Source organism: Amyelois transitella, chromosome 8, assembly GCF_032362555.1.
Source record: "Amyelois transitella isolate CPQ chromosome 8, ilAmyTran1.1, whole genome shotgun sequence".
In the NCBI taxonomy this organism is placed as follows: domain Eukaryota; kingdom Metazoa; phylum Arthropoda; class Insecta; order Lepidoptera; family Pyralidae; genus Amyelois; species Amyelois transitella.
The window spans coordinates 3,063,175-3,086,849 of record NC_083511.1 but is presented as its reverse complement, the minus strand read 5'-3'; the positions used below and the strand labels follow the sequence as shown (position 1 = coordinate 3,086,849).

Here is a 23,675-nt window from a genome sequence, read left to right as displayed (position 1 = left end):
GTAGTAAAAGGGATCAATCACAGTTACAGATTTATATGTAGCTTATTTCTACTGTTGGTCTATTTGTATACTTGACTACTATGCAATACTACTTTTAAAAGTTTAGAATAGCCAAACATAATCAAATTAATTCCAGTAAATTTCTGTGCTTTTCCCAAAACATATACATTTTATCCAGAACTCAAGGTCTGTTTAATTTTATATACATTATATAAGAGAGGCACATTTTGGTTTTTGGTCATTCAAAGTATGATGATCATTCATTTATCATCATAACACAAACTTCATAGCCACTGTTAATTCTATCACAGTTAGTTCGAAGGACCTTATATTTTTCTTATGAAAATTAAATACCAAAAAGCTCTAAATTACCTATTAAAATGCAGTTAGTTTTTAACCGACTTTAAAAAAGGAGGAGGTTCTCAATTTGACAGTATTACCCTATACCCTATTTTTCATCACACATTTGTTTGAGACCTTGTACGTTGGTCAGTTTCAGTCATCAATCTTTTCCAATCATTATACTTTGTTATGAGGACTGTAATTTCAATCTAACGGTTGTTATTTGCAGCTCATTGAAAGTGTATTGAAACTTATACAAAATTAAAACAATGAACTAGAATAGTTTTATGGCACAATATTTCTACAATTTCACTATGCAAGTCCAATATCAATCATGTATATTTTATCAAAGTTATGTTTATGAATGTTATGTCTATACCTATACCTAATTTTGTACATTTGTAATTTTGAAGCATTTTTGGCATTTTTTTAGTTTCTTTTTAGTTTCTGATTAAGCTTGTTGAGACAAGCAAGACAGAAAAATATTTTTCATCTACGTATTTGGCCAAAGACAATACCTATAGTTGTTCCTAAATATTATGTTTACAATAAATAATCTAATTATGCAACATTGTGATTTTGACGTTTACTATATTATAATAATACTTAAATAATAATTATACCTACAAAATATACCTAAAAGATTTTCATTTTATAATTACCTATACAATGTATGTATTTGTGACCAATATCTATTATATCGGTACTTAATGTTCTTGCTTCTCGATTAATAATAATAATAAGTTAACGGATCGAACTAGTGAGAACAAACATTCTCACTAGTTCGACGGTCGAACAAATGAGAAAAAAAATTCTCACTAGTTCGACGATCGAACTACTGAATCGAACTAGTGAGAACAATCCATCGCCTCGCCTCGGAACAGGCTCCGAACTTGAATTCCCGCGCTTACGGCTCATCGTCCCCGCGCTTACGTTTCTCCGTCCCCGCGCTTACGTCTCTCCGTACCCGAGCTCACATCTCTTCGTCCACCCTTTCCCCTTTCCCCTCCCGCGACTTGCCTGCTAAAGACGCCGCCATTCGCAAGGAGTATTTCATTCGTGTTGCGCGTATGTTTTATTTAAAATTTTAAGTTCGATTCAAACACAAAATAACGATGCAAAGGGAGAAACTTATTGAAGAAGTGAGAAAATATCCATATTTATATGACTTAAGTGATGCTAAATACAGCAATACTATAAAAAAGGACGAGGCTTGGAAACAAATAAGTATTACTTTAAAGCAATCTGGTAAGTACCTACTCCTATTTAATTATTTATTTAATGTTTTTCGCGTATGTAGGTATGTATGGGAAATAAAACAGTTGTGATTAATATAATTATAATGAAAAATTTAACTGGAATATCCATTAAGAATTAACATTAATATTTAAAGCTAAAAGCTACTGCCATGGAACTCGTCCGGTAGAAGTTTGAAAATATGTTTTGAACTTTTCACGTACATTAAAAGCGGTAGCCATATGGGCACCACTAATACTTGGTAATTCACTTAACAATCGGTCTTCGCCGAATTCAACTGTAATTTCCTGTTCTGTTCTGTTCGGTTCCTGTAAATTCATCTCAATGTTATATGTCCTCATCATATTGTGTAAAATGCAAGTTGTTAATACCACTTTATCTACAAACTTTGGATGCAATTTAATATTTTTGTTGTAAATCGCAAATTTTTGATATAAAATTCCAAAAGCGTTTTCAACAACCCTTCTAGCTCGTGATAAGCGGTAATTATATTGCCGTTCAGGATCTGATAGTCTCCGTGTATTTGAGCGAGGATATGGTCTTAATAAATATGTCTTCAATGGATTTCCATTGAAGACATATTTATTAAGATGCCACATGTATTTGTGGGAGACGAGGCATTTGCCTCGTCTCCCACAAATACATGTGGCATTGCATGATTAGTTCCTGGTAATGGTTTGTCACATGGAATATTGAATGTGTTTCTTTCAAGTGCCTTTCCAAATGTAGATGATGAATAGATTCCGCCATCGCTGTTTTTTCCATAGGCTCCTACATCAACCGCTATGAATCTGTATTCAGGATCAACTATAGCTAACAAAACAATAGAAAATGTTTTTTTATAGTTAAAAAACAACGATCCACTATTGGGAGGTGCAATTATATTTACATGTTTGCCGTCAATGGCGCCTATGCAATTCGGAAAGTTCCATTTATTTTTAAATCCTTCTTCGATTCCTTGCCATGTGGCTGTAGTTGGTTGAGGTATATGAATTGGCATTAATTTATTTATTATTGCATTGCACACATCTATTACTATCAAACGAATAGTTGATTCTCCTAAACGGAAGCTCGATGATAAATTAGTAAATGTAGATCCAGTTATGAAGTACCTGCAACAATAAATGTATATTTAATAAACGTATTATAATACGTCTATATGTTTATGTGAATGTGTGTGTACGTACTCCCTTTCACACATACATGTGTAACTACATGCGCTTGATATAGTTAACCATGATTTATTTTATTTCAGAATCTGAGTGCAAGAAAACTTGGTTAAATCTTAGAGAGTCTCACCGACGAGCTATGAAGAAGCGTAAAACTAAAAGTGGTCAGGCAGCCCCGACGACGAAAAAGTGGACCTTTGAAGATGAAATGAGTTTTTTAGTACCTCATTACAAAGAAAGAAATACGATCTCTTCGGTTGATGATGATGACGGTTCAGATCTTAGCAGTTTCTTGGGTAATGATGATTCACAGAACTCAATAAACATAATTCAGTCTCCAGAAAACTTACAAGCGGAAACTACTCCACTTTCGCCGCGTCCTGAGTCTTCTGCATCTTCATTTGCATCCAAAATTTCAAAAAAAAAAAAAAATCTTAATATTGAAAAAAATTCAGCGTCACAAACTTTAATGAAATATTTATGAAATCACAACGAAACCAAAAAAGAAGATGAGATAGTGTAGTGTAGCTATATCCGTGGCTATAGTATGTAAGTGTATGTCAAATGTATGTTATATATTACTCATCTTATTGTCTAATAAACCAGTATTCATTCAGCATTCGCCTCGTTTCATTGCTAGTACTCCCAACCTCATATGGCGACCCTAGCCAGCCTCCCGCGCGTTAGTGTTTATAAATTCCTTAACCATATATAGACTCGGTCACGATATACGAACTTGATCTTTCTTTCGTTGAAATGGCAGTACATTATTACATTCAGTGGCGTAATCAGTGCAAATTATCAACTAATAATAAAATATGGGATCCACAAACACCAAGGAGGAGATAGTTTTGGCCCAGAACGCTGCAGGAGGAACCAACAATGCTAATATAGAGCAGCTGAAGTTTCACGTGAGCACCACGAATATAATTCTGATTGCTTTATCGACTATGATAGCAGTGGCCCTGACGTATGGAATGTATAGAATTTATAAAAGATGTCACAAAAAATGGATTACTAATGAAATAACCAGACAGGCCATGCGTAGATCGTTTCTTATGCGTCGACGAAGAGAAGACAAAGAGGGAGACGTTTGAAATTGTTTACTAAAATATATTATATTAAAGAGAATTACATAAATGATCAAAGAATATATGAGCCTATGGAATTAAGTAATACGAGCGCCGACGTATCTATATTTCTACAGTGTTAATAGAAAGTGTTCTAAAATAAATAATAGTGAGTGAGCGTAAAGTTAAGTGATGTGTTATACCCCCCCCCTGTGGCCTTAGACTATGTAGATCTCTCTTTACTGCGGTTATCCCTTAAGAAGTGAGCAAGAAAAGCTTTTGAACTCAAATAGTGAACTTTAGCAAGATAGTTAAGTGGTCTAGCGGTAATATAAAAACATCGATGGCTGGTATGTACTTACTAAGAATTTTATTTTTAATTCTGAATATTTTCCATGTCTAATTATGTTATGGCGCAAGAGTTGATTTCATTATACAACAGTTTAGTAGAAATAAAAACATATTTAGTAAAAATAGGCCCAAGTAAAAGAGTAGGAAATACTGTTGTTAAGAAATTAAGCGAGGCAGATGAATTAGTACAAAAATTTAACGAAGTTGTGGGAATTATATGCGAGCTTAAAGAAATAACATTAGAAGAAAGTGTATTAATTGAAAAAACTAAAGAAAATTTTATTAAATTATATGAAAAAATACTAGATTTGTGTCAAGGGTGTTCGAATAAAGAGACAAACATGGCGAAATTTGAATTGAAAGTAGCATTAAGTTTATTGCCAGTTTCTTCAGATGACGAAACAAATATTAAACAATTAATTGACGGTATCGAATACTATCAGGCAGAATTAGATTTAGAGTCAAAAAATAAATTAATGAGATTTGTCCTAAAGAGTAGGCTTTCACAGGCCGCGAAACTTAAATTATCACCCAATTACAATAATATTGAAGAACTGATAAGTGATATGAAATTACATCTCTTGCCTAGAAAATCTTGCGCAGCAATCCAACGTAAATTGCAAAATTTTCGCCAAAATAATTTAACAATTAATGACTACGGGAAAGAAATAACAGATATGTTTGTCGATCTTACGATAACTCAATCTGGAGGAAAAAACGAAGATTACAAGATTTTGAAACCGATTAACGAAAAATATGCCATTAAATGCTTCGCCGACGGATCGAGAAATCGTAGGCTCAGCACAGTGATAACAGCGAGAAACTACGAGTCACTTAAAGATGCAGTTCAGGCCGCAGTGGATGAGGATACTACGGCTCCATCAACTTCAGGTGAGATATTCAACATAAATCACCACAATCAAAGGGGATATTATAACTACAAACCCAGAGGTTATAGAGGCCAGTCTTACCGAGGTAGGTCTATGTATACAGGTTATAGAGGAACATACGGTGCAGTAGGTCGCGGACGGGCTGTTTACCGTGGCCAGCATCAGACTGCAAGACGAGGTTGGAGAGGACAGGCCCAGCAGTCTTTCATGCGTGGTACGGCCAGTACGAACAATAGAGGCAGAGGTAAGCCTAACTTCAATAATCATAGAAGTCAGAGGGAATGCGCACATGTCAATGCATTCACAGAAACGCAGGATAATGAAAATGAAAATTTAGATCAGTTTTTTCGTGAATAACGCAATTTTATCATGTAATGGTCTATGTAACATAACATTAAAATCTATAAGCAACTATACCTACACATGGTTAATCGATACGGGTGCATCAATTTCAGCCATAAAATATAAACATGTTCATGAACATAATATTCCACTCCATATTGAGAACATAGAAGTCAACGGTTTGGGTGGCAAAGTCCATGCTATCGGATATGTTTATCTAAATTTGTACTCTGGAAACCAGATTCTGAAACATAAGTTTTTTGTTTTTCATTCCTTACCTTGTAAGACTAGTGGAATAATTGGTCAAGACTTTCTGAATAAATATAAGTCAATTTTAAACTTGCAGAATAAAACTTTATTATTATGGAATAATAACGTCAAGATTTCCTTACCATTAACTATTGAAAGTAAAAATATTACAATTCCAGCTAGGTCTGAATCTCTACATTTAGTTAATACAACAATAACGGAACAGTCGGTTATTTGCGCATCGGAGCTGACGGAAGGAGTTTTCATAGCTAGCGCATTGGTTAAACCATTAAACGGGAAAATTCCAGTTCGCATTCTCAATACTACCGAATCCGAGTTAACATTAGAGACACTTAATCTAAAATTGGAAAGCGTAGAAAATTATCAAATTTTAAATTTTGAGAAATCAATGGTAAATTCTGATAGAGTCAAAAAACTATTTTCGGCATTACAATTAAAACGACACAATAAAGAAGAGGAAACAACTATAAAAAACATATGTGCGAAATATTGCGATATATTTTATTTACCTGGCGATAAATTAACAACAACGCCAATTTACAAGCACTCAATACAACTAAAACCTAACGTTCAACCAGTGTACACTAAGCCTTACAGGCTCCCGTATTCTCAGAAACAAGAGGTAAATAAACAAATACAAGACATGCTCGATCAAGGAATTATTGAACCGTGTAACAGCGAATGGTCGAGCCCAGTTTTACTCGTACCCAAAAAATCTAATACAGACGAGAAAAAATGGCGATTAGTAATTGACTATAGGAAGCTTAACAATGTAATTCAGGATGATAAGTTTCCTTTACCAAATATATCGGAAATATTGGATTCTCTTTCGGGCTGTGTTTACTTTAGTCATTTGGATTTAAATCAGGGATTTTATAATGCAGAATTAGAGAAAGATAGTAGAAAGTATACTGGGTTCCTATCAGGACAATATCAAATGACCCGAATGCCAATGGGCCTTAAAACAAGCCCAGGCTCATTTTCGCGACTTATGACTATGGCAATGTCAGGCCTAACGTATGAAAAGTGTTTAGTATACCAAGATGATCTTGTAGTTATGGGACGTAATTTATCAGATCATAATAAAAACCTTATAGATATATTTGAAAGATTGCGAAAAGTTAACTTGAAATTAAACCCATCCAAGTGTAATTTCTTAAAAAGGGAATTACTATATTTAGGACACGTAGTATCAAGTGAAGGAGTGTTACCCGATCCAGAAAAAATTAAAATAATAAAAAACTACCCTATTCCCAAAAGCACAGATGAGGTAAAACGCTTTGTCGCATTTGCCAATTATTACCGAAAATTCATTCCAAAATTTGCCGAAAAAGCTCATAATTTAAACTTGTTGTGTAGGAAAAATGTAAAATTCAATTGGGACGAAAAATGTCAAATCGCATTTGACACATTGAGAAAATGTATCATGTCTCCACCCGTTCTTCAATATCCTAATTTCTCTGATAAAAATCAATTTAAATTACAAACTGATGCATCAGGCTATGCGATAGGTGCAATATTATCTAATGCAGACGGACGCCCCGTCGCCTACGCTAGTAGAAGCCTAAACAAAGCCGAAAAGAACTATCCTACAATAGAGAAGGAGCTCCTTGCAATTGTATGGGCGGTAAAGCATTTTAGGCCATATTTGTACGGGCGCAATTTCAAAATTGAAACGGATCATAAGCCGTTAATATACTTATTTAGTATGAAAGATCCCTCGAGTAGGTTGCTAAAATTTAGACTTGTACTAGAAGAGTATGATTACGAGATTGATTACATCAAAGGTAAAGATAACGCGGCTGCAGACGCCTTATCTCGGCTTTCGTTGTCATCAAAAGAATTGAAAGAGATGAATGAATGTGTAAGTGTGATGACGCGTGCTCAAGCAAGAAAGGAAGAAAGAAAGAATGAATTACAGGAAATCAGCAATAGTGAGAACCCCGACGTCCGGTCTGATCAGCCGAAGGTCGTGGAAACTCACATCATACCAAAAGAAGTAGTTGAGTTGAGATTTATAAAGAAGGCAGAATATGAAAAGTTAAAATTAAATAAAGTTGACTTTGAAAATAATATATTTACGTACGTAAAAGATAAAAATACATTGTATATTAACCCAGCTACTCAATCACAATTGTCTCGAGAAGCATTTGCGAGAGAGCTGAGGGAATGTTGTAATAAAATAAATATAGAGGAAATATACTTATTAAAAAATAAAAATACAAAGGTATTTATAGAAAAACTAGTAAGCGCGATAAAAAATGATAAAACTTGGAGAAACTTAAGATTATGTGTTTTAAAAGGTGTAGATCGTATTGATAATAAACTTGATAGAAAAGTGATACTCAATGACTTTCATCTTTTACCCACGAGTGGCCACGCGGGTATCAGAAGAATGTTCAATAATATCAAAAAATATTACTTCTGGCCAGGGCTAGAAAATGATGTTAAAAATTTTGTAAAGCGTTGTTCTAAATGCCAGATACAAAAATATACAGTACAGGTAAAAGAGCCTATGTCGATCACCTCTACTGCGCATACAGCCTTTGAGAAGGTATTTTTAGATCTAGTAGGACCTTTAGATAGGGATAACTGTAATTATACTTATATACTCACCTTACAATGTGAACTGTCAAAATACGTGTGCGCATATCCCCTTGTAAATAAAACTTCAACAGAGGTGGCACGTACATTCGTTAACAACTTCATACTTCAGCATGGGATACCAAGAGAGATATCATCAGATAGAGGGACAGAGTTCTTGGCAGAAACTATGAAACAGGTATGCAATATACTTAAGATTAACAAAATAAATTCGACAGCTTACCATCACCAAAGCATCGGTGCTCTGGAAAATACTCATAAGAGTTTAGCAGCATACTTACGTATCCAATGTGACGAAAAACCAGAAACGTGGAGTACCTGGTTGCCCTTCTGGTGCTTTGCATACAATACATCGGTTCATTCGTCTACTAAATTTACACCCTATGAATTAGTATATGGGAAAAAATGCAGTCTACCAAATAATCTTACAACCCTCGTAGACCCTCTGTATAATTACGACAACTACCCTCTTGAACTTAAGTATCGGTTGCAAGTCTCACAGACTCAGGCGCGTAAAAATCTAATAAACGATAAATATGTAAGAAAAAACAGATACGATAGGTACGTAAATCCAATTCGATACAAAGCGGGTGATCAACTTTTGATCAAAAATGAAACAGGCAATAAGCTTTCAAATCTTTATTTAGGCCCTTTTAGAGTTTTAAGAGATTTATCGCCAAATGTTGAAATAGAAATTAATGGGAAAATAGATTTAGTACATAAGAATAGAACAAAGCCATTTTATAGTTAAAATAAATATTGTAATGTAAACAAATGTTTAGCTATTCAAAGATCATTTATGTAATGTAAGTATGTTATCTCGTATTGCAATTATAAAAATGTATATCATCTATGTACGTATATCGTATTCCTTATAATAAACTTAATCTTGTAAGTGTAACTTGTAGTTGTATTGCGATTAGTACAGATATAAGCAATAAATATAACAAGTAGTAATAAGAAAAAAAAAAATGTTATAAGTAATAATTTTTTTTTTACTTCGCCATGGGAGGTGTAGTGTAGCTATATCCGTGGCTATAGTATGTAAGTGTATGTCAAATGTATGTTATATATTACTCATCTTATTGTCTAATAAACCAGTATTCATTCAGCATTCGCCTCGTTTCATTGCTAGTACTCCCAACCTCATAATAGATACATTTTTTAAGAGCATTGCGGCAACGGTTAAAAAATTTTCAGAATATAACCAAGCTATTATGAAAAGTAAAATATATAACGCAGTTTCGGAAATGGAGTTAAAAGAAATCGCAGAGAAACAAAGCTATTATAGTTATCGCAACCCTTACATTCCCCAAAGAGAAGATGACATGCCTCGAGGTTATACCACTCTAAATAACATTAGCCACGAGATACAATCAACATCTGGCGCTTCAAACATTCATGATTTTAATATTTCAAACTTAGAAGAAAATGGCGCGTCAAATGCTGACGATCTTGATACTTCAAACAATCTTTAATTTATACAATGATTGTATTTTTGTTGTGGCGCTATTTTTGTTTAATTACCATAATTTTTGGATTTAATAATATAGTTTTGTATAATAAAAAAATATGTGATTTATGGGTATTTTTTTTTACCTAAACTACAAAAAAGTTGCATTTACTAAAATACCTTACGAAATCACACAAAATATATACACACATACACCAGACATAAAACGTACATCCCCTGTGCACACCTGATCGCAAATGAGGGTTGCGTTCCAAAAGAAATATTTTTTATCGACAGAGGATAAAAATTAATCTATCTTGTAGTTTCGGAACCGAGTATTTTTTTTGTACACTTAAAAAAAAAGAACAATAGAGATAATACAAACATTAAAATTATAGTACAAATATTTATGTAGACCAGATTAAAAATTCCAAAAACAAATGCAATTTCTCACCTTAACGTTACAGCTAGTTTTTCTTCGGGCGATATTGTTTCTCTGAATGTTGTATTCTTCTTCCTTATACATTCATCTATAGACTGCAATATGTTATAAAAGAGATATTTCGGCATATGAAAATAAATATAAAATTTCTCTTCATCATCCATCAAATGTTTTTTTATAGTCCGAAATTCCCCTTCAGTACTCCTTGCTTTATTCATACTGTGTACCCAATATCTTTTTCTTTTTTTCTTGCTATTTTCTTTTTCCTCTTCATCAAGTGCTATGGCTATGATAGCCAACTCACGTATTGTAAACCAAGACATAACCGTGCGCTACACTTAACGTTTGGATTCAAACTGATCTGGTGCCAACCAGGTCAGCCAGGGGGCGGCGAGGCGTAAGCGCGGTGTCGCCTAGCCGTAGCCGAGTTGACGTACAGGCGCTGCTGATATGCTTTCGTTACGTGCATACGGTAGGTTGACGCCTGGTTGACAGCGAGGCGAAAGGCGTTACGGTTACGATCCCTTTCCGATCCCATATGTGTGCTGAGACCCTTAAGGTCATAGCTCATTAGAGCCACCCGGCACCCGACCCTCACCGCCTCAACTAGTGCGGTTGATATTGTTTGTATGGATTTCTATGGATATACGCTCATTACATCAACTCCGGATCGCCTCGCTCGCAAGTTGCCCACGCGCGGGCGGCGAGTGGACCACTCGGTGACAACTCGCAACTCGCATGCTTGCCGCACGTTGATCGCGCATTGCCGACGAGTGGACCGCGCGCTGCCTGCCAGTGATTCACTCGAGGGCGATGCGTTGGCAATGCGCCGCTCCCCACCCTCCCTTAATTCCCAGCCTTTCTTTCGAACGAAGCGGACGTATCGTTTTTACTTTTAAAATGAATAAAGAAAAACTTATCGAAGAAGTTCGTAAATATACTTTATTATATGATCTAAGTGACTCGAAGTACAGTGACAATGTAAAAAAGGAAGAAGCATGGACAGAAATAAGCAACATCTTAGCGGTAACAGGTAACGGATATTATTTATGTATTAAAAATATTAAATAAAAGATAGTACAACTCGTGCGAATTAACTGTGCACTCCGCTGGAATGCGACCCCTCTCCCGCTACCCCGCGCGGCTCCCCGCGTTCGCCGCAAGCCCGCAGTAGCGATAGCATCCTTGTTACCGTTGCGCGTCTCTCTTTGTAATCGTCTAAATACTGTTTAAATCTCCTGTTGTTATACTGTTTTTGTTGAGTTATTGCTGTGTTAAGTTTTGAATTGTTTTTTTTTTTGTTAAGTTTAGACTTTTTCAACGTGTTAGTGAAGCCAATTGGTTGTACCAACAACATTATGGGCAAGACAATTCATAGTGAGGCAAGGACTCTTATATTGAAGGTGTTGACTTTTTTTGAAAATGAGAAGGCAAATAAACGTTTTATGATTCCTGTAGACCAAGCTATAAAAAGAGCTTGTGCAGCTACTGGTGTATCAAAAAGAACACTGATGAAAATTAAAAACGAATCAAAAGTTGTACAACAAAACGACCCGTCATTGCCAAGTACATCTTCAAGTTCAGGTCCAGCAGCTATACCAAAATTGTCTACACCAGGCAAAAAAAGAAGGACAAGCGCCAAAAAGATCGAACTGGACAATTTTGATTTATGCGCGTTGCGAAACATCGTCAACAGTTTCTATACAGTTAGGGCTCCCGCACACGGGCCACCGGCCACAACCACAAAACGCCGCCACTGGCATATTTCCTGTAATTTTCATACATTTCATATGGACTCGCCGCACACGGTTGGCGTCGGTGGCGGCCACACGCTACAAATCGTCGCAGCCTGCATCTTGTGGCTCGCACCGGCCACTAAACGCCGACACAAAAAGCCGCCACACGCCACTCGCGCGATACCGCGCCCCTCTCTCCCTTGCCTCAGTTAACCTGTGTACGTCGACGGTAACGCACGCACATAGTCTGTAGTTCAGTAGATAAATATGGATATAGAATTATTTATATCAGAGATACAATCCCGTCCTGCGATTTGGAATTCAAAAAGTGATAGTTATAGTAATAGAGGAGAAAAAGTGAAGGCCTGGGAAGAAATCTGCGAATTGTTTGTAGGAGATTTTTCAAATAAAACTGCTAAAGAAAAGAACATTGAAGGTAAGTTTAATAAAATAATATAAAACCAAATATTTATATTCCATTTTCTTGCCACGGTATTGCTCCTTCATTCATAAAATAATCTTTTAATGTATCTCTTGCCGTAGACGCTCGTGTTACTGGCCAGCCTGTATTTTGTATATTTTCGAGTCCCACTATTTTCAAAGTGTGCCGAAAATTGAAGCCATCCCTTTTGCGAATAAAGTTGTGCAAAATGCAACAAGCTTTCACAATGTCTTCTGAGAAATGAACAGAAGTGTTTAATGGGCGATGTAATATTCTCCATTTGTTTGCTAGTACGCCGAAGGTACACTCAATGCAACGTCTGGCACGGCTTAACCTATAATTGAAAACTTTTTTGTCTAAGTCCAAATATTTTCCAGCATATGGCCTCATCATATTTTCACTGAGGCCAAATGCTTCATCACCAACAAATGTATAGTTCAGTGGTTGTCGATTACCGACCTGTCGTGGTGAGGGGATATTTAATGTCTTTCTGTGTATTTTATTACACAGTTCACTTTCTCTAAATATTGTAGAATCGGATGCTTTACCGTATGCCCCAACATCCACGAACGTAAAAAGTAAATTCGAGTCGCAAGTTGCAAGAAGTACTATTGAAAAAAATTTTTTATAGTTAAAGTACAGGGAGCCGGTTTCGAATGGATGAATAATTCTTATATGTTTCCCATCTATGGCGCCTAAACAATTAGGAAAATTAGTATTTTGAAGAAATCCGCTGGCAATTTCTTTCCACATGTCTTGGGTCGGTTCTGGAATACAAACGGCTTTTAAATAGTTCCAAATTAGTTGAAATGTTTCTTGTACTATTTTCCTTGCTGTAGAGGCTCCACGGTGGTAAGAGAGTTCAAAATCCTCAAACGAGCATCCAGTTCCTAGATACCTGAAACAATTTTTTTTTAAATAAATTAAATAAATTAATATTATATTGTTTTTTTGTTACAGTAACTAAATTACAGAGGAAATGGAAGAGTCTTCGTGACAGTTTTAATAGAGAAAATGCAAAAAACAAGAACGTTGCGAGTGGTTCGGCAGCAACAAGCAGTAAACAGTACATTTATTTCAATCATCTATCGTTCTTGAATTCCTTAAAAGAAGTGAGACCGCCTACCGATGTTACTAATGCAACTAATGATGCGGAAACATCTCGCCCGAAAATAAACAGAAACATTAATATAAAAAGGGCCGAAAAAACAGAAAATGAAATTCTCAGAACACTTTCGGAAAATTTAAAACGTAAACATGATCAAAGCGACCAAAATGACCCCGATAAGCAATTTCTGATGTCGCTGCTTCCACATGTAAAAAAAATTGACGAAAATTGTAAACTTGATTTTCAATCAGAAATATTACAGTTAATTAGAAAGTACACGCATAATCAAAATTATGAAACCTATTCGGCACAATATTATGGTTATTCTTCAGGAAATGCCAACATACACTCGACACAAAAAGCTTCTACATCTACCCAGCCTTCTCCACTTCATTCACATTATTCCGACAAGTCTATGCTTGACATGTCATACTCTACACAAAACGCTTCAACATCTATCCCGTCTTCACCTATAATTCAGCCAGAGTCATACTCTACACAAAACGCTTCTACATCTATCGCGTCTTCACCTATAATTCAGCCTTCTCCAACTCATTCATATTATTCTGATCAGTCTATGGACAACAGTTCTGTTATCGAAGACATGTTCCGTGATGATGACGAGTGATACCAAATTATAATAAAGACACAATTACTAAATACAAATACCCACGTGTTTTATTTGTTAACTAGCTATTCTCTAGTAGAAAAAACAATGCATAGTGAATATAAATAAAGTATAGATTATTTTATCATAGTGTTCTGTGGAGTTTTATGCTAGATAGTGATTATTTCCACTTACCTTAATGTGATAGCTAGTCTTTCCGCAGGTGCGATGCTTTTCCGCATGTTGGTATCGTGGTGCTTTAATCCAGCATATAATAGAGCATGTAGTTCCCAAAACGTACCTATGCTTAAACGAAAATGTTTGAAAAACTTTTTAGGATGGTTTAGAAGATTATCGAAATGTTCGTTGCATTTGTGTACATTCGTTAAAATTGGATGTATCCAATAACTACGGTTTCGTCTTCTACGACGACGTCTTTTTATCAAAAGTAGCGCAATTAAACCTTCTTCGTCAGAGTCCATTATGATACTGCACGCAAGAGTTAAAAAAAGTAGCAGCCACTGACCGCAAGTGTCGACCACCGGCCACAAGTGGCTGTCGCGCGCTTCAGCTACCTTTGTAGCCGCTTCTAGCTTCTCGTGGCGGCGTTTGTGGCTGTGGCGCGTGGCTTGTGTGCGGCGACCCTTAGAAAAGAAGTACCGACCTTGAAAAAAATATTGGCCGTTGCAAAAAGGGACTTAAATTTTCCGGGTAAGCATTATATTTGTGTTTTCACGAGCTGTCTAGTTTCCAATCTACATATTAAACACTCACTACTACATATCACTCACTACATATACGTGTATGTTCATTTGTCCTCAACTTATTTTAATTAGGTACTTGCTTGCTTAGGCGCTTGCATAATATAATAATAAATATATATAAACATCCAAGACCCAGGCCAATCAGAAAAAGTTATTTTCTCATCATGCCCCGACCGGGATTCGAACCCGGGACCTCCGGTGTCACAGACAGGCGTACTACCGTTGCGTTTTTAAAATGATCGCGTTAGGCAAAACGGATCTGTAGTTTTTTCGTTGTGTCCTTCACATGTACAACTCGTGCGAATTAACTGTGCACTCCGCTGGAATGCGACCCCTCTCCCGCTACCCCGCGCGGCTCCCCGCGTTCGCCGCAAGCCCGCAGTAGCGATAGCATCCTTGTTACCGTTGCGCGTCTCTCGTTGTAATCGTCTAAATACTGTTTAAGGGCGTGGACCCATGTCTACGGTGCGGCGCCGTTTGCCGTGCAACGGTACGGCACCGCCGCCGGCAGATGGCGCGGCGCCGTGCCGCGCCACGGCGTCGTGTACCGACGTGCTCATTATTGTGTTGTCAGTTGCATAGTGCGCACGTGGTAATTTTTTTTGCATAAAATGGCGGACGATTTAGATTTAGACTTTTTGATTTCACTAGTGGAAGCACGTCCCGTTCTCTGGGACAAGTCAAAGGAGGATTATAAGAATAAAAATTTAAAAACAGAAGGGTGGAAAGATGTCTGCCTAAATATTTTTCCATCATTCGACAGCATGGACAATAAAGAAAAAACGAAACTCGGTGAGTATATACCTACCTATTTATTTATCTTTTTAACTTAATAAAGTGAATACAATAAACATCAAAGTGAAATCAATGCATTAATGCTTAGTATTATTATGAACTTGCCATTTACACACACTCAATACATTTGGTGGGTTCGATCCGTGACCCAACTTTAGTTATATTTTGCTTAGTTGCCAACTAAGCGCACCGACATCACTATTAAAGTATTTACAAAATTCGTCTCTTATATTGACAGGATTTGTTAAGGAAACGTCATCTGCTGTTTGTGGAAGGTTCAAAAAACAGTCGTCAATACATAACTCCTCTGATTTTCTAACTCCATCTCGACTTACAACAAAATTGTGTAAAACACAACATGCTTTGATAATGTCGGTCGCAAAATTATATTGAACATTTAAGGGCCGATGAAATACTCGCCATTTATTTGCGAAAATACCAAAAGCACACTCGACATATCTTCTTGCTCGACTCAAACGATAGTTGAAAACCCTTTGTTCTTCTCTGAGATGCTTCCCTGGGTATGGACGAATTAGATTGTTAAGTAACGGTAGGCCTTCATCAGCGATAAAAACATAGGGAACTGAATTTTGGAGCCCCGGTAAAGGCTTTGGCGCTGGTATGGGAAGTCGATTTTGCAATAATAATTCGTATAGTTTTGAATTGTGGAAAATGGTGGAATCACATTCCTTTCCATACGATCCTATATCAACATATACAAATCTATACTTAGAATCCACCAGTGCCAGCAAGACTATAGAGTTAAAACTTTTATAGTTAAAAAAAAAGGGACCCACTGTGGGCAGGACTACATATTCGGATGTGTTTCCCGTCCAATGCCCCCATGCAATTCGGGAAATTTGTTTTTACGTCAAAATCCTTAGCTATTTTTTCAATTCGCTCTTCGGATATTTTCGGTATACTTTCACTTAAAAGAATGTCCCATATAGCACGACAAACATCTCGTACAATTTTTCCAATTGTAGATTTTCCACGATAATCTGTGAATTCCATATCTCTGAATGAATTCCCTGTTGCCAAAAATCTGCAAAAGAAACATTTCTTAAAATTTTACAGACCATTATAAAAGCAATTTTATTATCAGTTCTATTTTTATAACGATTGTTACAGGTAATGACGTCATAAAAAAATGGACTAACATTAAGGATAATTTTTTCAAATATACAAAGAAGGTAGAACTTTCAAAGAAATCTGGAGCTGGTGCTAAACGTATAAAAGAATATCATTTGTATAGACAACTCATGTTTTTACAAAAAAATGCACCAAATTTAACTGAAGATAGTATAGAAGAAGAATCTCAAACTCCGAACACAAGGTCAAGATATCAACCCTACAGAAAAACTACGCTAAAACGAAAACCAAGTTGCGATGAATTTGAGAAGCAAATCGTCGAAACTTTAGCTGCTTCTGAAAATCGACACCTGTCATTTTTTAAAGCCATTTTACCGTCTCTCAACAAGTTAAATGACCACCAGACCTTGCTATTTCAAAGCGGGGTTTTAAAGATTTTAACAGATTTCCATCAATCACCATTCCAGTCATATAGCGGGTACCAGACAGCAACATCTTACGACGCTAACTATAACCAAACTGCCCAACAACCACAAGCTACAATGTCTTATGAAACTAACTATCAAACAGCTTGTAATTCATCAAACCCAATTAGTATAAATCGTCGCGAAACATCACCAGTCTCAACTTTGGAAGACATCATGTCTAATACCACAGATACACTGGAATCCGAATACGATTTTTCTTAAATCATAATAAATACGAAAAAGATTACATTATTACTGATTTATATTATAATTTTGTAAGAAAACGGTTTTTTTATTGATTTTCTTCATTGTTGATTTTTTTTTGTTTGATTGTTATTGATACAAAGATTACAATATTATGGTTGCGAAAAGAAGTAAAAAATATACATTTGTTTAAATGCGTGAACTTGATTGTTTTATTTAAATTCTGCAAAAAGGACCACTTGACGAGTTAGCAATTTTAAAAGGCTTGGCGGATTGACACAAAACACAGACCTAGCTAATACATACGTATGAATACATCAAAGAAAATATTTCTATGATTAGAATATGTAAATAAGTTGAAATAAATTTCTTTTTTTTACCTTATAGTTAAGCCTAGCATTTCCATGGGCCCAACAGGTTTCCTGAACACGTATTTCTTCTGTATACGAGGCGCTATTTTGGTTAGCAGTTCTTCAAAACTTGATATAGACATTCTAAAATATTCGTAAAATTTGTCATCACCACATATTTTCAACGCTTCATATTTCCTCTTAAAATGATCTCCATCATGGTTCATTATAGAAAGGTATGGATTTACCCAATATTTTCTTTGATTTCGTTTTTTCTTCATTCGTCGACGTCTTAACAGCAACAGGAGCAGGATACGTCTTTTGCGGTCCATAACAAGCCAAAACTAATTTTGGTATAAGTGCTGAGCGTGTACGTGCCGGTACACGACGCCGTGGCGCGGCACGGCGCCGCGCCATCTGCCGGCGGCGGTGCCGTACCGTTGCACGGCAAACGGCGCCGCACCGTAGACATGGGTCCACGCCCTAAATCTCCTGTTGTTATACTGTTTTTGTTGAGTTATTGCTGTGTTAAGTTTTGAATTGTTTTTTTTTTTGTTAAGTTTAGACTTTTTCAACGTGTTAGTGAAGCCAATTGGTTGTACCAACAACATTATGGGCAAGACAATTCATAGTGAGGCAAGGACTCTTATATTGAAGGTGCTGACTTTTTTTGAAAATGAGAAGGCAAATAAACGTTTTATGATTCCTGTAGACCAAGCTATAAAAAGAGCTTGTGCAGCTACTGGTGTATCAAAAAGAACACTGATGAAAATTAAAAACGAATCGAAAGTTGTACAACAAAACGACCCGTCATTGCCAAGTACATCTTCAAGTTCAGGTCCAGCAGCTATACCAAAATTGTCTACACCAGGCAAAAAAAGAAGGACAAGCGCCAAAAAGATCGAACTGGACAATTTTGATTTATGCGCGTTGCGAAACATCGTCAACAGTTTCTATACAGTTAGAAAAGAAGTACCGACCTTGAAAAAAATATTGGCCGTTGCAAAAAGGGACTTAAATTTTCCGGGTAAGCATTATATTTGTGTTTTCACGAGCTGTCTAGTTTCCAATCTACATATTAAACAGTTTCAAAGTTATACAAGTAGGTATGGTATATGAGAAAGTATACATAAAATTACCAACCCGCATTGGGCCACCGTGGTCAGCTATGGCCTGATCACCCTTAATTTAGAGTAGCTATGTTGTTTGTAAATGTGTTGCGTGCGTGACATTTTTTTAACCTAACGAACTTTATTTTATGTTTTTCAGGTGGAATAACCAGCTTGCGGCTAATACTGGTAAACTATTTGGGTTATAAATTTAAAAAATGTAAAAATATGCGACATTTTTTAACACAAAAGCCCGACATCGTCGCTTGGAGGGATCGTTACCTGCGAAAGAAGAAAGAAAACAATGACCTCGGGGTGAATAAAAAACCGGTTACATACTTAGATGAAACTTGGATTCATTCCCATTATACCGTACGTAAATGTTGGCAAAACAGTAGCGACGCAAGCATTAAAAAGAATGATAATCCTGGGCAACGATGGATTGTTGTACACGCGGGCGGTGAAAATGGTTTCATTCCCGGAGCCGAACTTTTGTACAAATGTAAGAGCAATATTGGAGACTACCATCACGAAATGGACACAAAAAAATTTACGAAATGGCTGAAAGAAAAGCTTTTACCAAACTTACCGCCTAATGGTATCGTCGTCATTGATAACACGCCTTATCACTCGACGCAATCTGAAAAGCCTCCCATAAGCTCATCTCTCAAAGCCGATATGCAAAACAGGCTGCAAAGCAACAATATCAACTTTGACGAAAAAATGACAAAACGCGAACTGTATCATTTGATTGTCACTAATAAGCCTCCAAAAAAATACATTGTAGACGAATTAATGAAGGAGCACGGCCATGAAGTTTTGCGGCTGCCACCCTACCATTGTGATTTAAATCCAATAGAATACATGTGGAATTTAGTGAAGCAAAGGGTGGCAGACAAAAACGTTACTCAATCTGAGAGAGAAATCGAAAATCTGACGAAGGAGGCTATAAAGTCTATTACAGTTGCTGACTGGAAGAAGGAAATAAACCACATTGAAAGATTGGAAAAAGAGTATTGGGACAAGGACCGTCTCCAAGAAATAGAAGAAAGAGAATTTATAATTTCTCTTGGAGGCGAAGAATCCAGCTCTGAGAGCGAAATTGATGACGAATCTGACACCATGTCGGGAATTGAAGAAATTAATTATAGTAGCGAAAACGATTGAGTGAAATAAATGTTTTTATACTTACCTTATTTGTTTATTTATTTTCAAATATGTCAGCCTAAAAGCACTTATCCCTATAGAGACGTAATACAAATCCGGCTTTGTCAAACATCCGTGGAACGTGAGAGATCCGTCACGCGTCCACTCCCCGTCCCTTTTGCTCTTACTGCAAAAATAGCAATCGGCACATTTTCGGAAAGCTGGCGTGCTTCGGTACGATCACGACTATACCTCAGCTCGTTGACAGAATCGTTTTCTTTCAAATTCGCTTATATTACGCCTCTATGGGGATAAGTGATCTAAGCCTTCAGCTACTTTCCACATAAACCAATCCAATTCCACAAAAAAACAATGTCATGTCATGCGCACGCTATCTCTTTTGACGATTGCATGCATCTTAATTACGTCATGAAAAAAAAAATGATAATTTATATTTTTTATCATTTTGCTAATTTTTTTGCAAACGGTACTGTCCAAATGACGTCACGGCGCGAGGTGCACAGTTAATTCGCACGGGTTATACAACAGATTGGTGCTTAATTCGGTTGTCCCTTGTTTTGCATAATGTTCATTTAGTCTAATTTTAATTTGGTAACATTGCAAGCTAGTAATGGACAAAAATGATATGTAACCTACAATGTAAATCAAACAAGAGACCATATTGTTTCAAACGTTGTTATGTGAAACAAGGTACTTTCACATAATTCGTTATTAACTAGACATCCACATATATGACATTTGATGATTAGTGATTCATAAAAAAATTGATAATACGAGTAAGCAAATTAAGTATTCCATGGAAGCTGTCCAACCGATGATTTGAAATAAGCAGCAAACGAATCACGTATGTTAAAAGCAGTAGTGTTTCCACCAATGTGACGTAACTCATTGAACGCCTCCTGATGCAGGTTATGATGCGCTGGCCTGGGTCTGGAACAGTACTGTACTCTTCGTTACTTTCGATATTATAAGTTCGCATTACATTATGCAATATACATGTTGTCAAAACAACATTATCAACCATGTCTGGATTTAAACGAATATTTTTATTGTATATTTCAAACTTTTGGTATAATATTCCGAATGCATCTTCGACTACTTTGCGTGCGCGTGACAGGCGATTGTTAAATTCTTTTTGGTCCTGAGATAGTTGTTGAGAACGAGAATATGGCCTCATTATGTTCTTTTGTAACGGAAATGCCTCATCGCCCACGAAAACATGTGGAAGTGCTACGTTTGTCCCGGGCAATGCTTTGTCACTTGGAATATTGAACCTATTATTTTGAATTCGTTTTCGAATTTTTGAAGATGCAAAAATACCACCGTCGCTGTTTTTGCCATAAGCACCGATGTCAACAACTGTAAATCTGTATCTATCATCGACTATGGCCAAGAGAACTATCGAAAAATGTTTTTTATAGTTGTAGTAGAGCGATCCGCTGTTGGGTGAAGCTATTATATTTATATGCTTGCCATCTATGGCACCAATGCAGTTTGGGAAATTCCACCTGTCATTAAACCCTTCCGTAATTTTTTCCCAATCTTCAGCTGTAGGCGTTGGCATATAAACACTCATCATTTTGTCAATAACAGCTTTGCACACTTCCTTAATTATTGACCTAATAGTTGTTTCGCCTAATCTAAAGCTTGTAGATAAATTTCTGACTGAAGTGCCACTCGTCAAATATCTGAAACAAAGAAGTTTTTAATTTTGTATTACACAAAATAGGCTGTAAAAAAGTGAATTGTATTTAATTGACTATTTATTTTTTTCAGTACCAATGTGCAAGAAAACGTGGTCCAATTTAAGGGAAGCTCATCGTAGGGCTATTAAGAAAAAAAATACCAAAAGCGGTCAAGCAGCAGTCTCAGTTAAAAAATGGCAATTCGAGGATGTAATGAATTTTTTGACACCCTTTTATAAAGAAAGAGCAACTGTATCTTCACTACTCAGAGATAGTGATGATACAGAAAGTACCGTCAATGAAGATTCGCAGTTGTCTGCTCCCGATTGCCAATCGGATATTTCAATAATAGAAGATCGTCCAACATTATCTGAGTCCTCTACAAAGAAATCCAAGTTTTCAAACATAAAAAAGCCCAGAGTACTTGACGAAGACAGATCTTCTGCATCGTCATTGTTAATGAAATATATATTAAAAGAAAAAGATGAAAAAATGAAGATGATATTGACAAATTTTTTTATGGTATAGCTGCAACGGTGAAGAAATTTAATGAATACAACAAAGCAATTATGAAATCTCAAATTTTTAATATTGTTTCGCAAATGGAACTCCGAGAAATCAATGAAAAAGGAAATAATTACTACGTCAGTAATAATTATTCAACTGCAGGACCTTCTGGAAATTATTCAACGCCAGGACCTTCTGGATACAGTACTACAACGAATTATGATACAGAAAGGAATGCCACAGAGGTGAACACACCGGTCTTGACTGATACTGAAAAAGATTTACCTGATTTTTAAATACCGAAAAAGATTTACCTAATTTTTAAAAATGTGATTAGTAAGTACTTAATTAGTGACAAAATGATGTCAATATTACGAAAATAAAGGTTGATTTAAGATACTCTTACATTGTTTTACTTATACACACATACATACTTAACAGACTACACGAAAATTCCTGGTTTAACCGGTCTCCAGTCGTAGACCACGCGGCGTCCACCAGCGGCCAGCGCGGGGTCCACTGGGTGACGATGCGAGGTCCACTGGTTGACCGCGCGACGTTTATTGGTGATAACACGGTGTCCACCCGTGGACCACCTGTCGACAACGAGTTGACGCCGTGCGACGAGGCGGTGCGGAGTGGGTGCCGGGTGGCTCTAATGAGCTATGACCTTTAGACTGGCAATGTGATTTAGCTTTCTTGGCCGATTTTACTGGAAAACTGAGTACATTAAATCTGAATCTACAAGGCAAGAATAAAACATTAACAGAAATGATGAGTTCTATTGCAGCATTTCAAAGTCAAACAGCGTCTATGATAGTTGACATAGAGAAGAAAAAATTTGAACAATTTATAAACATCAAGGATCATATGGAAAAACATCCTACCTACAATTTCATTTCTGAGAAGTACACGACAGAAATTAGGGCAGTGATAGCAGACTTCGAAATTCGCTTTAGTGATTTCAAAAAAATTTTAAAATTGGTTCAATTCATCAGTTATCCGTTTAATGATTCCATTGATCATAGTGATATCTATGAATTGGCTACAAAATTCGCAGATATATTTCAAATGGAGCACATGATGTTACAAAACGAAATTATTAATCTGCGCTGCGACATATTTCTAAAAGCAAGGTCATCATCAGGTCAAGACTTCTGGGCATTGGTTTCCAACGAAAAATATACAAACTTGAAGAAATGTGTTGAACAACTTCATTCGTGTTTTGGTTCAACATATTTATGTGAGTCAGCATTTTCCTACTTAAAACAAACAAAAAATAAACACCGTTCTCGCTTGACAGACGCTCATACATTGGATTCTTTAAGGTTGACAATTTCCAACTACAAACCTGATTATGCTAAACTAGTGGAAGATACTGCGACGCAATGCTCACACTAATATATAGATAGGACCTATGAATGTTGATTAAACATCATCTGAGTTGATGAT

General features: G+C 36.3%; 6 protein-coding genes and 1 long non-coding RNA gene across 7 annotated transcripts in view; 4 read left to right on the top strand and 3 right to left on the bottom strand.

The window, feature by feature from the left end:
- Nucleotides 1-2,155: 2,155 nt before the first annotated feature.
- On the bottom strand, nucleotides 2,156-10,777 carry LOC132902026 (uncharacterized). The gene is made up of 2 exons (XM_060945607.1): nucleotides 10,203-10,777; nucleotides 2,156-2,711 (listed from the first exon to the last, which is right to left on the bottom strand). The coding sequence occupies exons 1-2, from the start codon at nucleotides 10,511-10,513 to the stop codon at nucleotides 2,156-2,158; spliced, it is 867 nt and encodes a 288-aa protein (XP_060801590.1). The 5' UTR covers nucleotides 10,514-10,777.
- A 16-nt stretch (nucleotides 10,778-10,793) lies between these two features.
- On the top strand, nucleotides 10,794-22,613 carry LOC106132804 (transcription factor Adf-1). Its single transcript, XM_060945367.1, has 2 exons — nucleotides 10,794-11,223; nucleotides 21,808-22,613. Exons 1-2 carry the CDS (start codon nucleotides 11,004-11,006, stop codon nucleotides 22,242-22,244), a joined length of 657 nt encoding a protein of 218 aa, XP_060801350.1. The 5' UTR covers nucleotides 10,794-11,003; the 3' UTR covers nucleotides 22,245-22,613.
- Nucleotides 11,441-14,565, bottom strand: LOC132901973 (uncharacterized). Its single transcript, XM_060945357.1, has 2 exons — nucleotides 14,279-14,565; nucleotides 11,441-13,266 (listed from the first exon to the last, which is right to left on the bottom strand). Exons 1-2 carry the CDS (start codon nucleotides 14,563-14,565, stop codon nucleotides 12,396-12,398), a joined length of 1,158 nt encoding a protein of 385 aa, XP_060801340.1. The 3' UTR covers nucleotides 11,441-12,395.
- LOC132901977 (uncharacterized) lies at nucleotides 12,194-14,284 on the top strand. Its single transcript, XM_060945364.1, has 2 exons — nucleotides 12,194-12,362; nucleotides 13,329-14,284. Exons 1-2 carry the CDS (start codon nucleotides 12,194-12,196, stop codon nucleotides 14,102-14,104), a joined length of 945 nt encoding a protein of 314 aa, XP_060801347.1. The 3' UTR covers nucleotides 14,105-14,284.
- Nucleotides 15,459-17,792, top strand: LOC132902012 (uncharacterized). The gene is made up of 2 exons (XM_060945550.1): nucleotides 15,459-15,639; nucleotides 16,774-17,792. Exons 1-2 carry the CDS (start codon nucleotides 15,459-15,461, stop codon nucleotides 17,421-17,423), a joined length of 831 nt encoding a protein of 276 aa, XP_060801533.1. The 3' UTR covers nucleotides 17,424-17,792.
- LOC132902015 (uncharacterized) lies at nucleotides 18,368-20,031 on the top strand. Its single transcript, XM_060945584.1, has 2 exons — nucleotides 18,368-18,782; nucleotides 19,025-20,031. Exons 1-2 carry the CDS (start codon nucleotides 18,368-18,370, stop codon nucleotides 20,029-20,031), a joined length of 1,422 nt encoding a protein of 473 aa, XP_060801567.1.
- Nucleotides 21,348-23,675, bottom strand: part of LOC132901984 (uncharacterized) — a 62,227-nt gene continuing 59,899 nt past the window's right edge. Inside the window, exon 2 of the long non-coding RNA XR_009656966.1 lies at nucleotides 21,348-21,719. This is a non-coding gene — a long non-coding RNA (uncharacterized LOC132901984). The remainder of the gene's footprint in view (nucleotides 21,720-23,675) is intronic.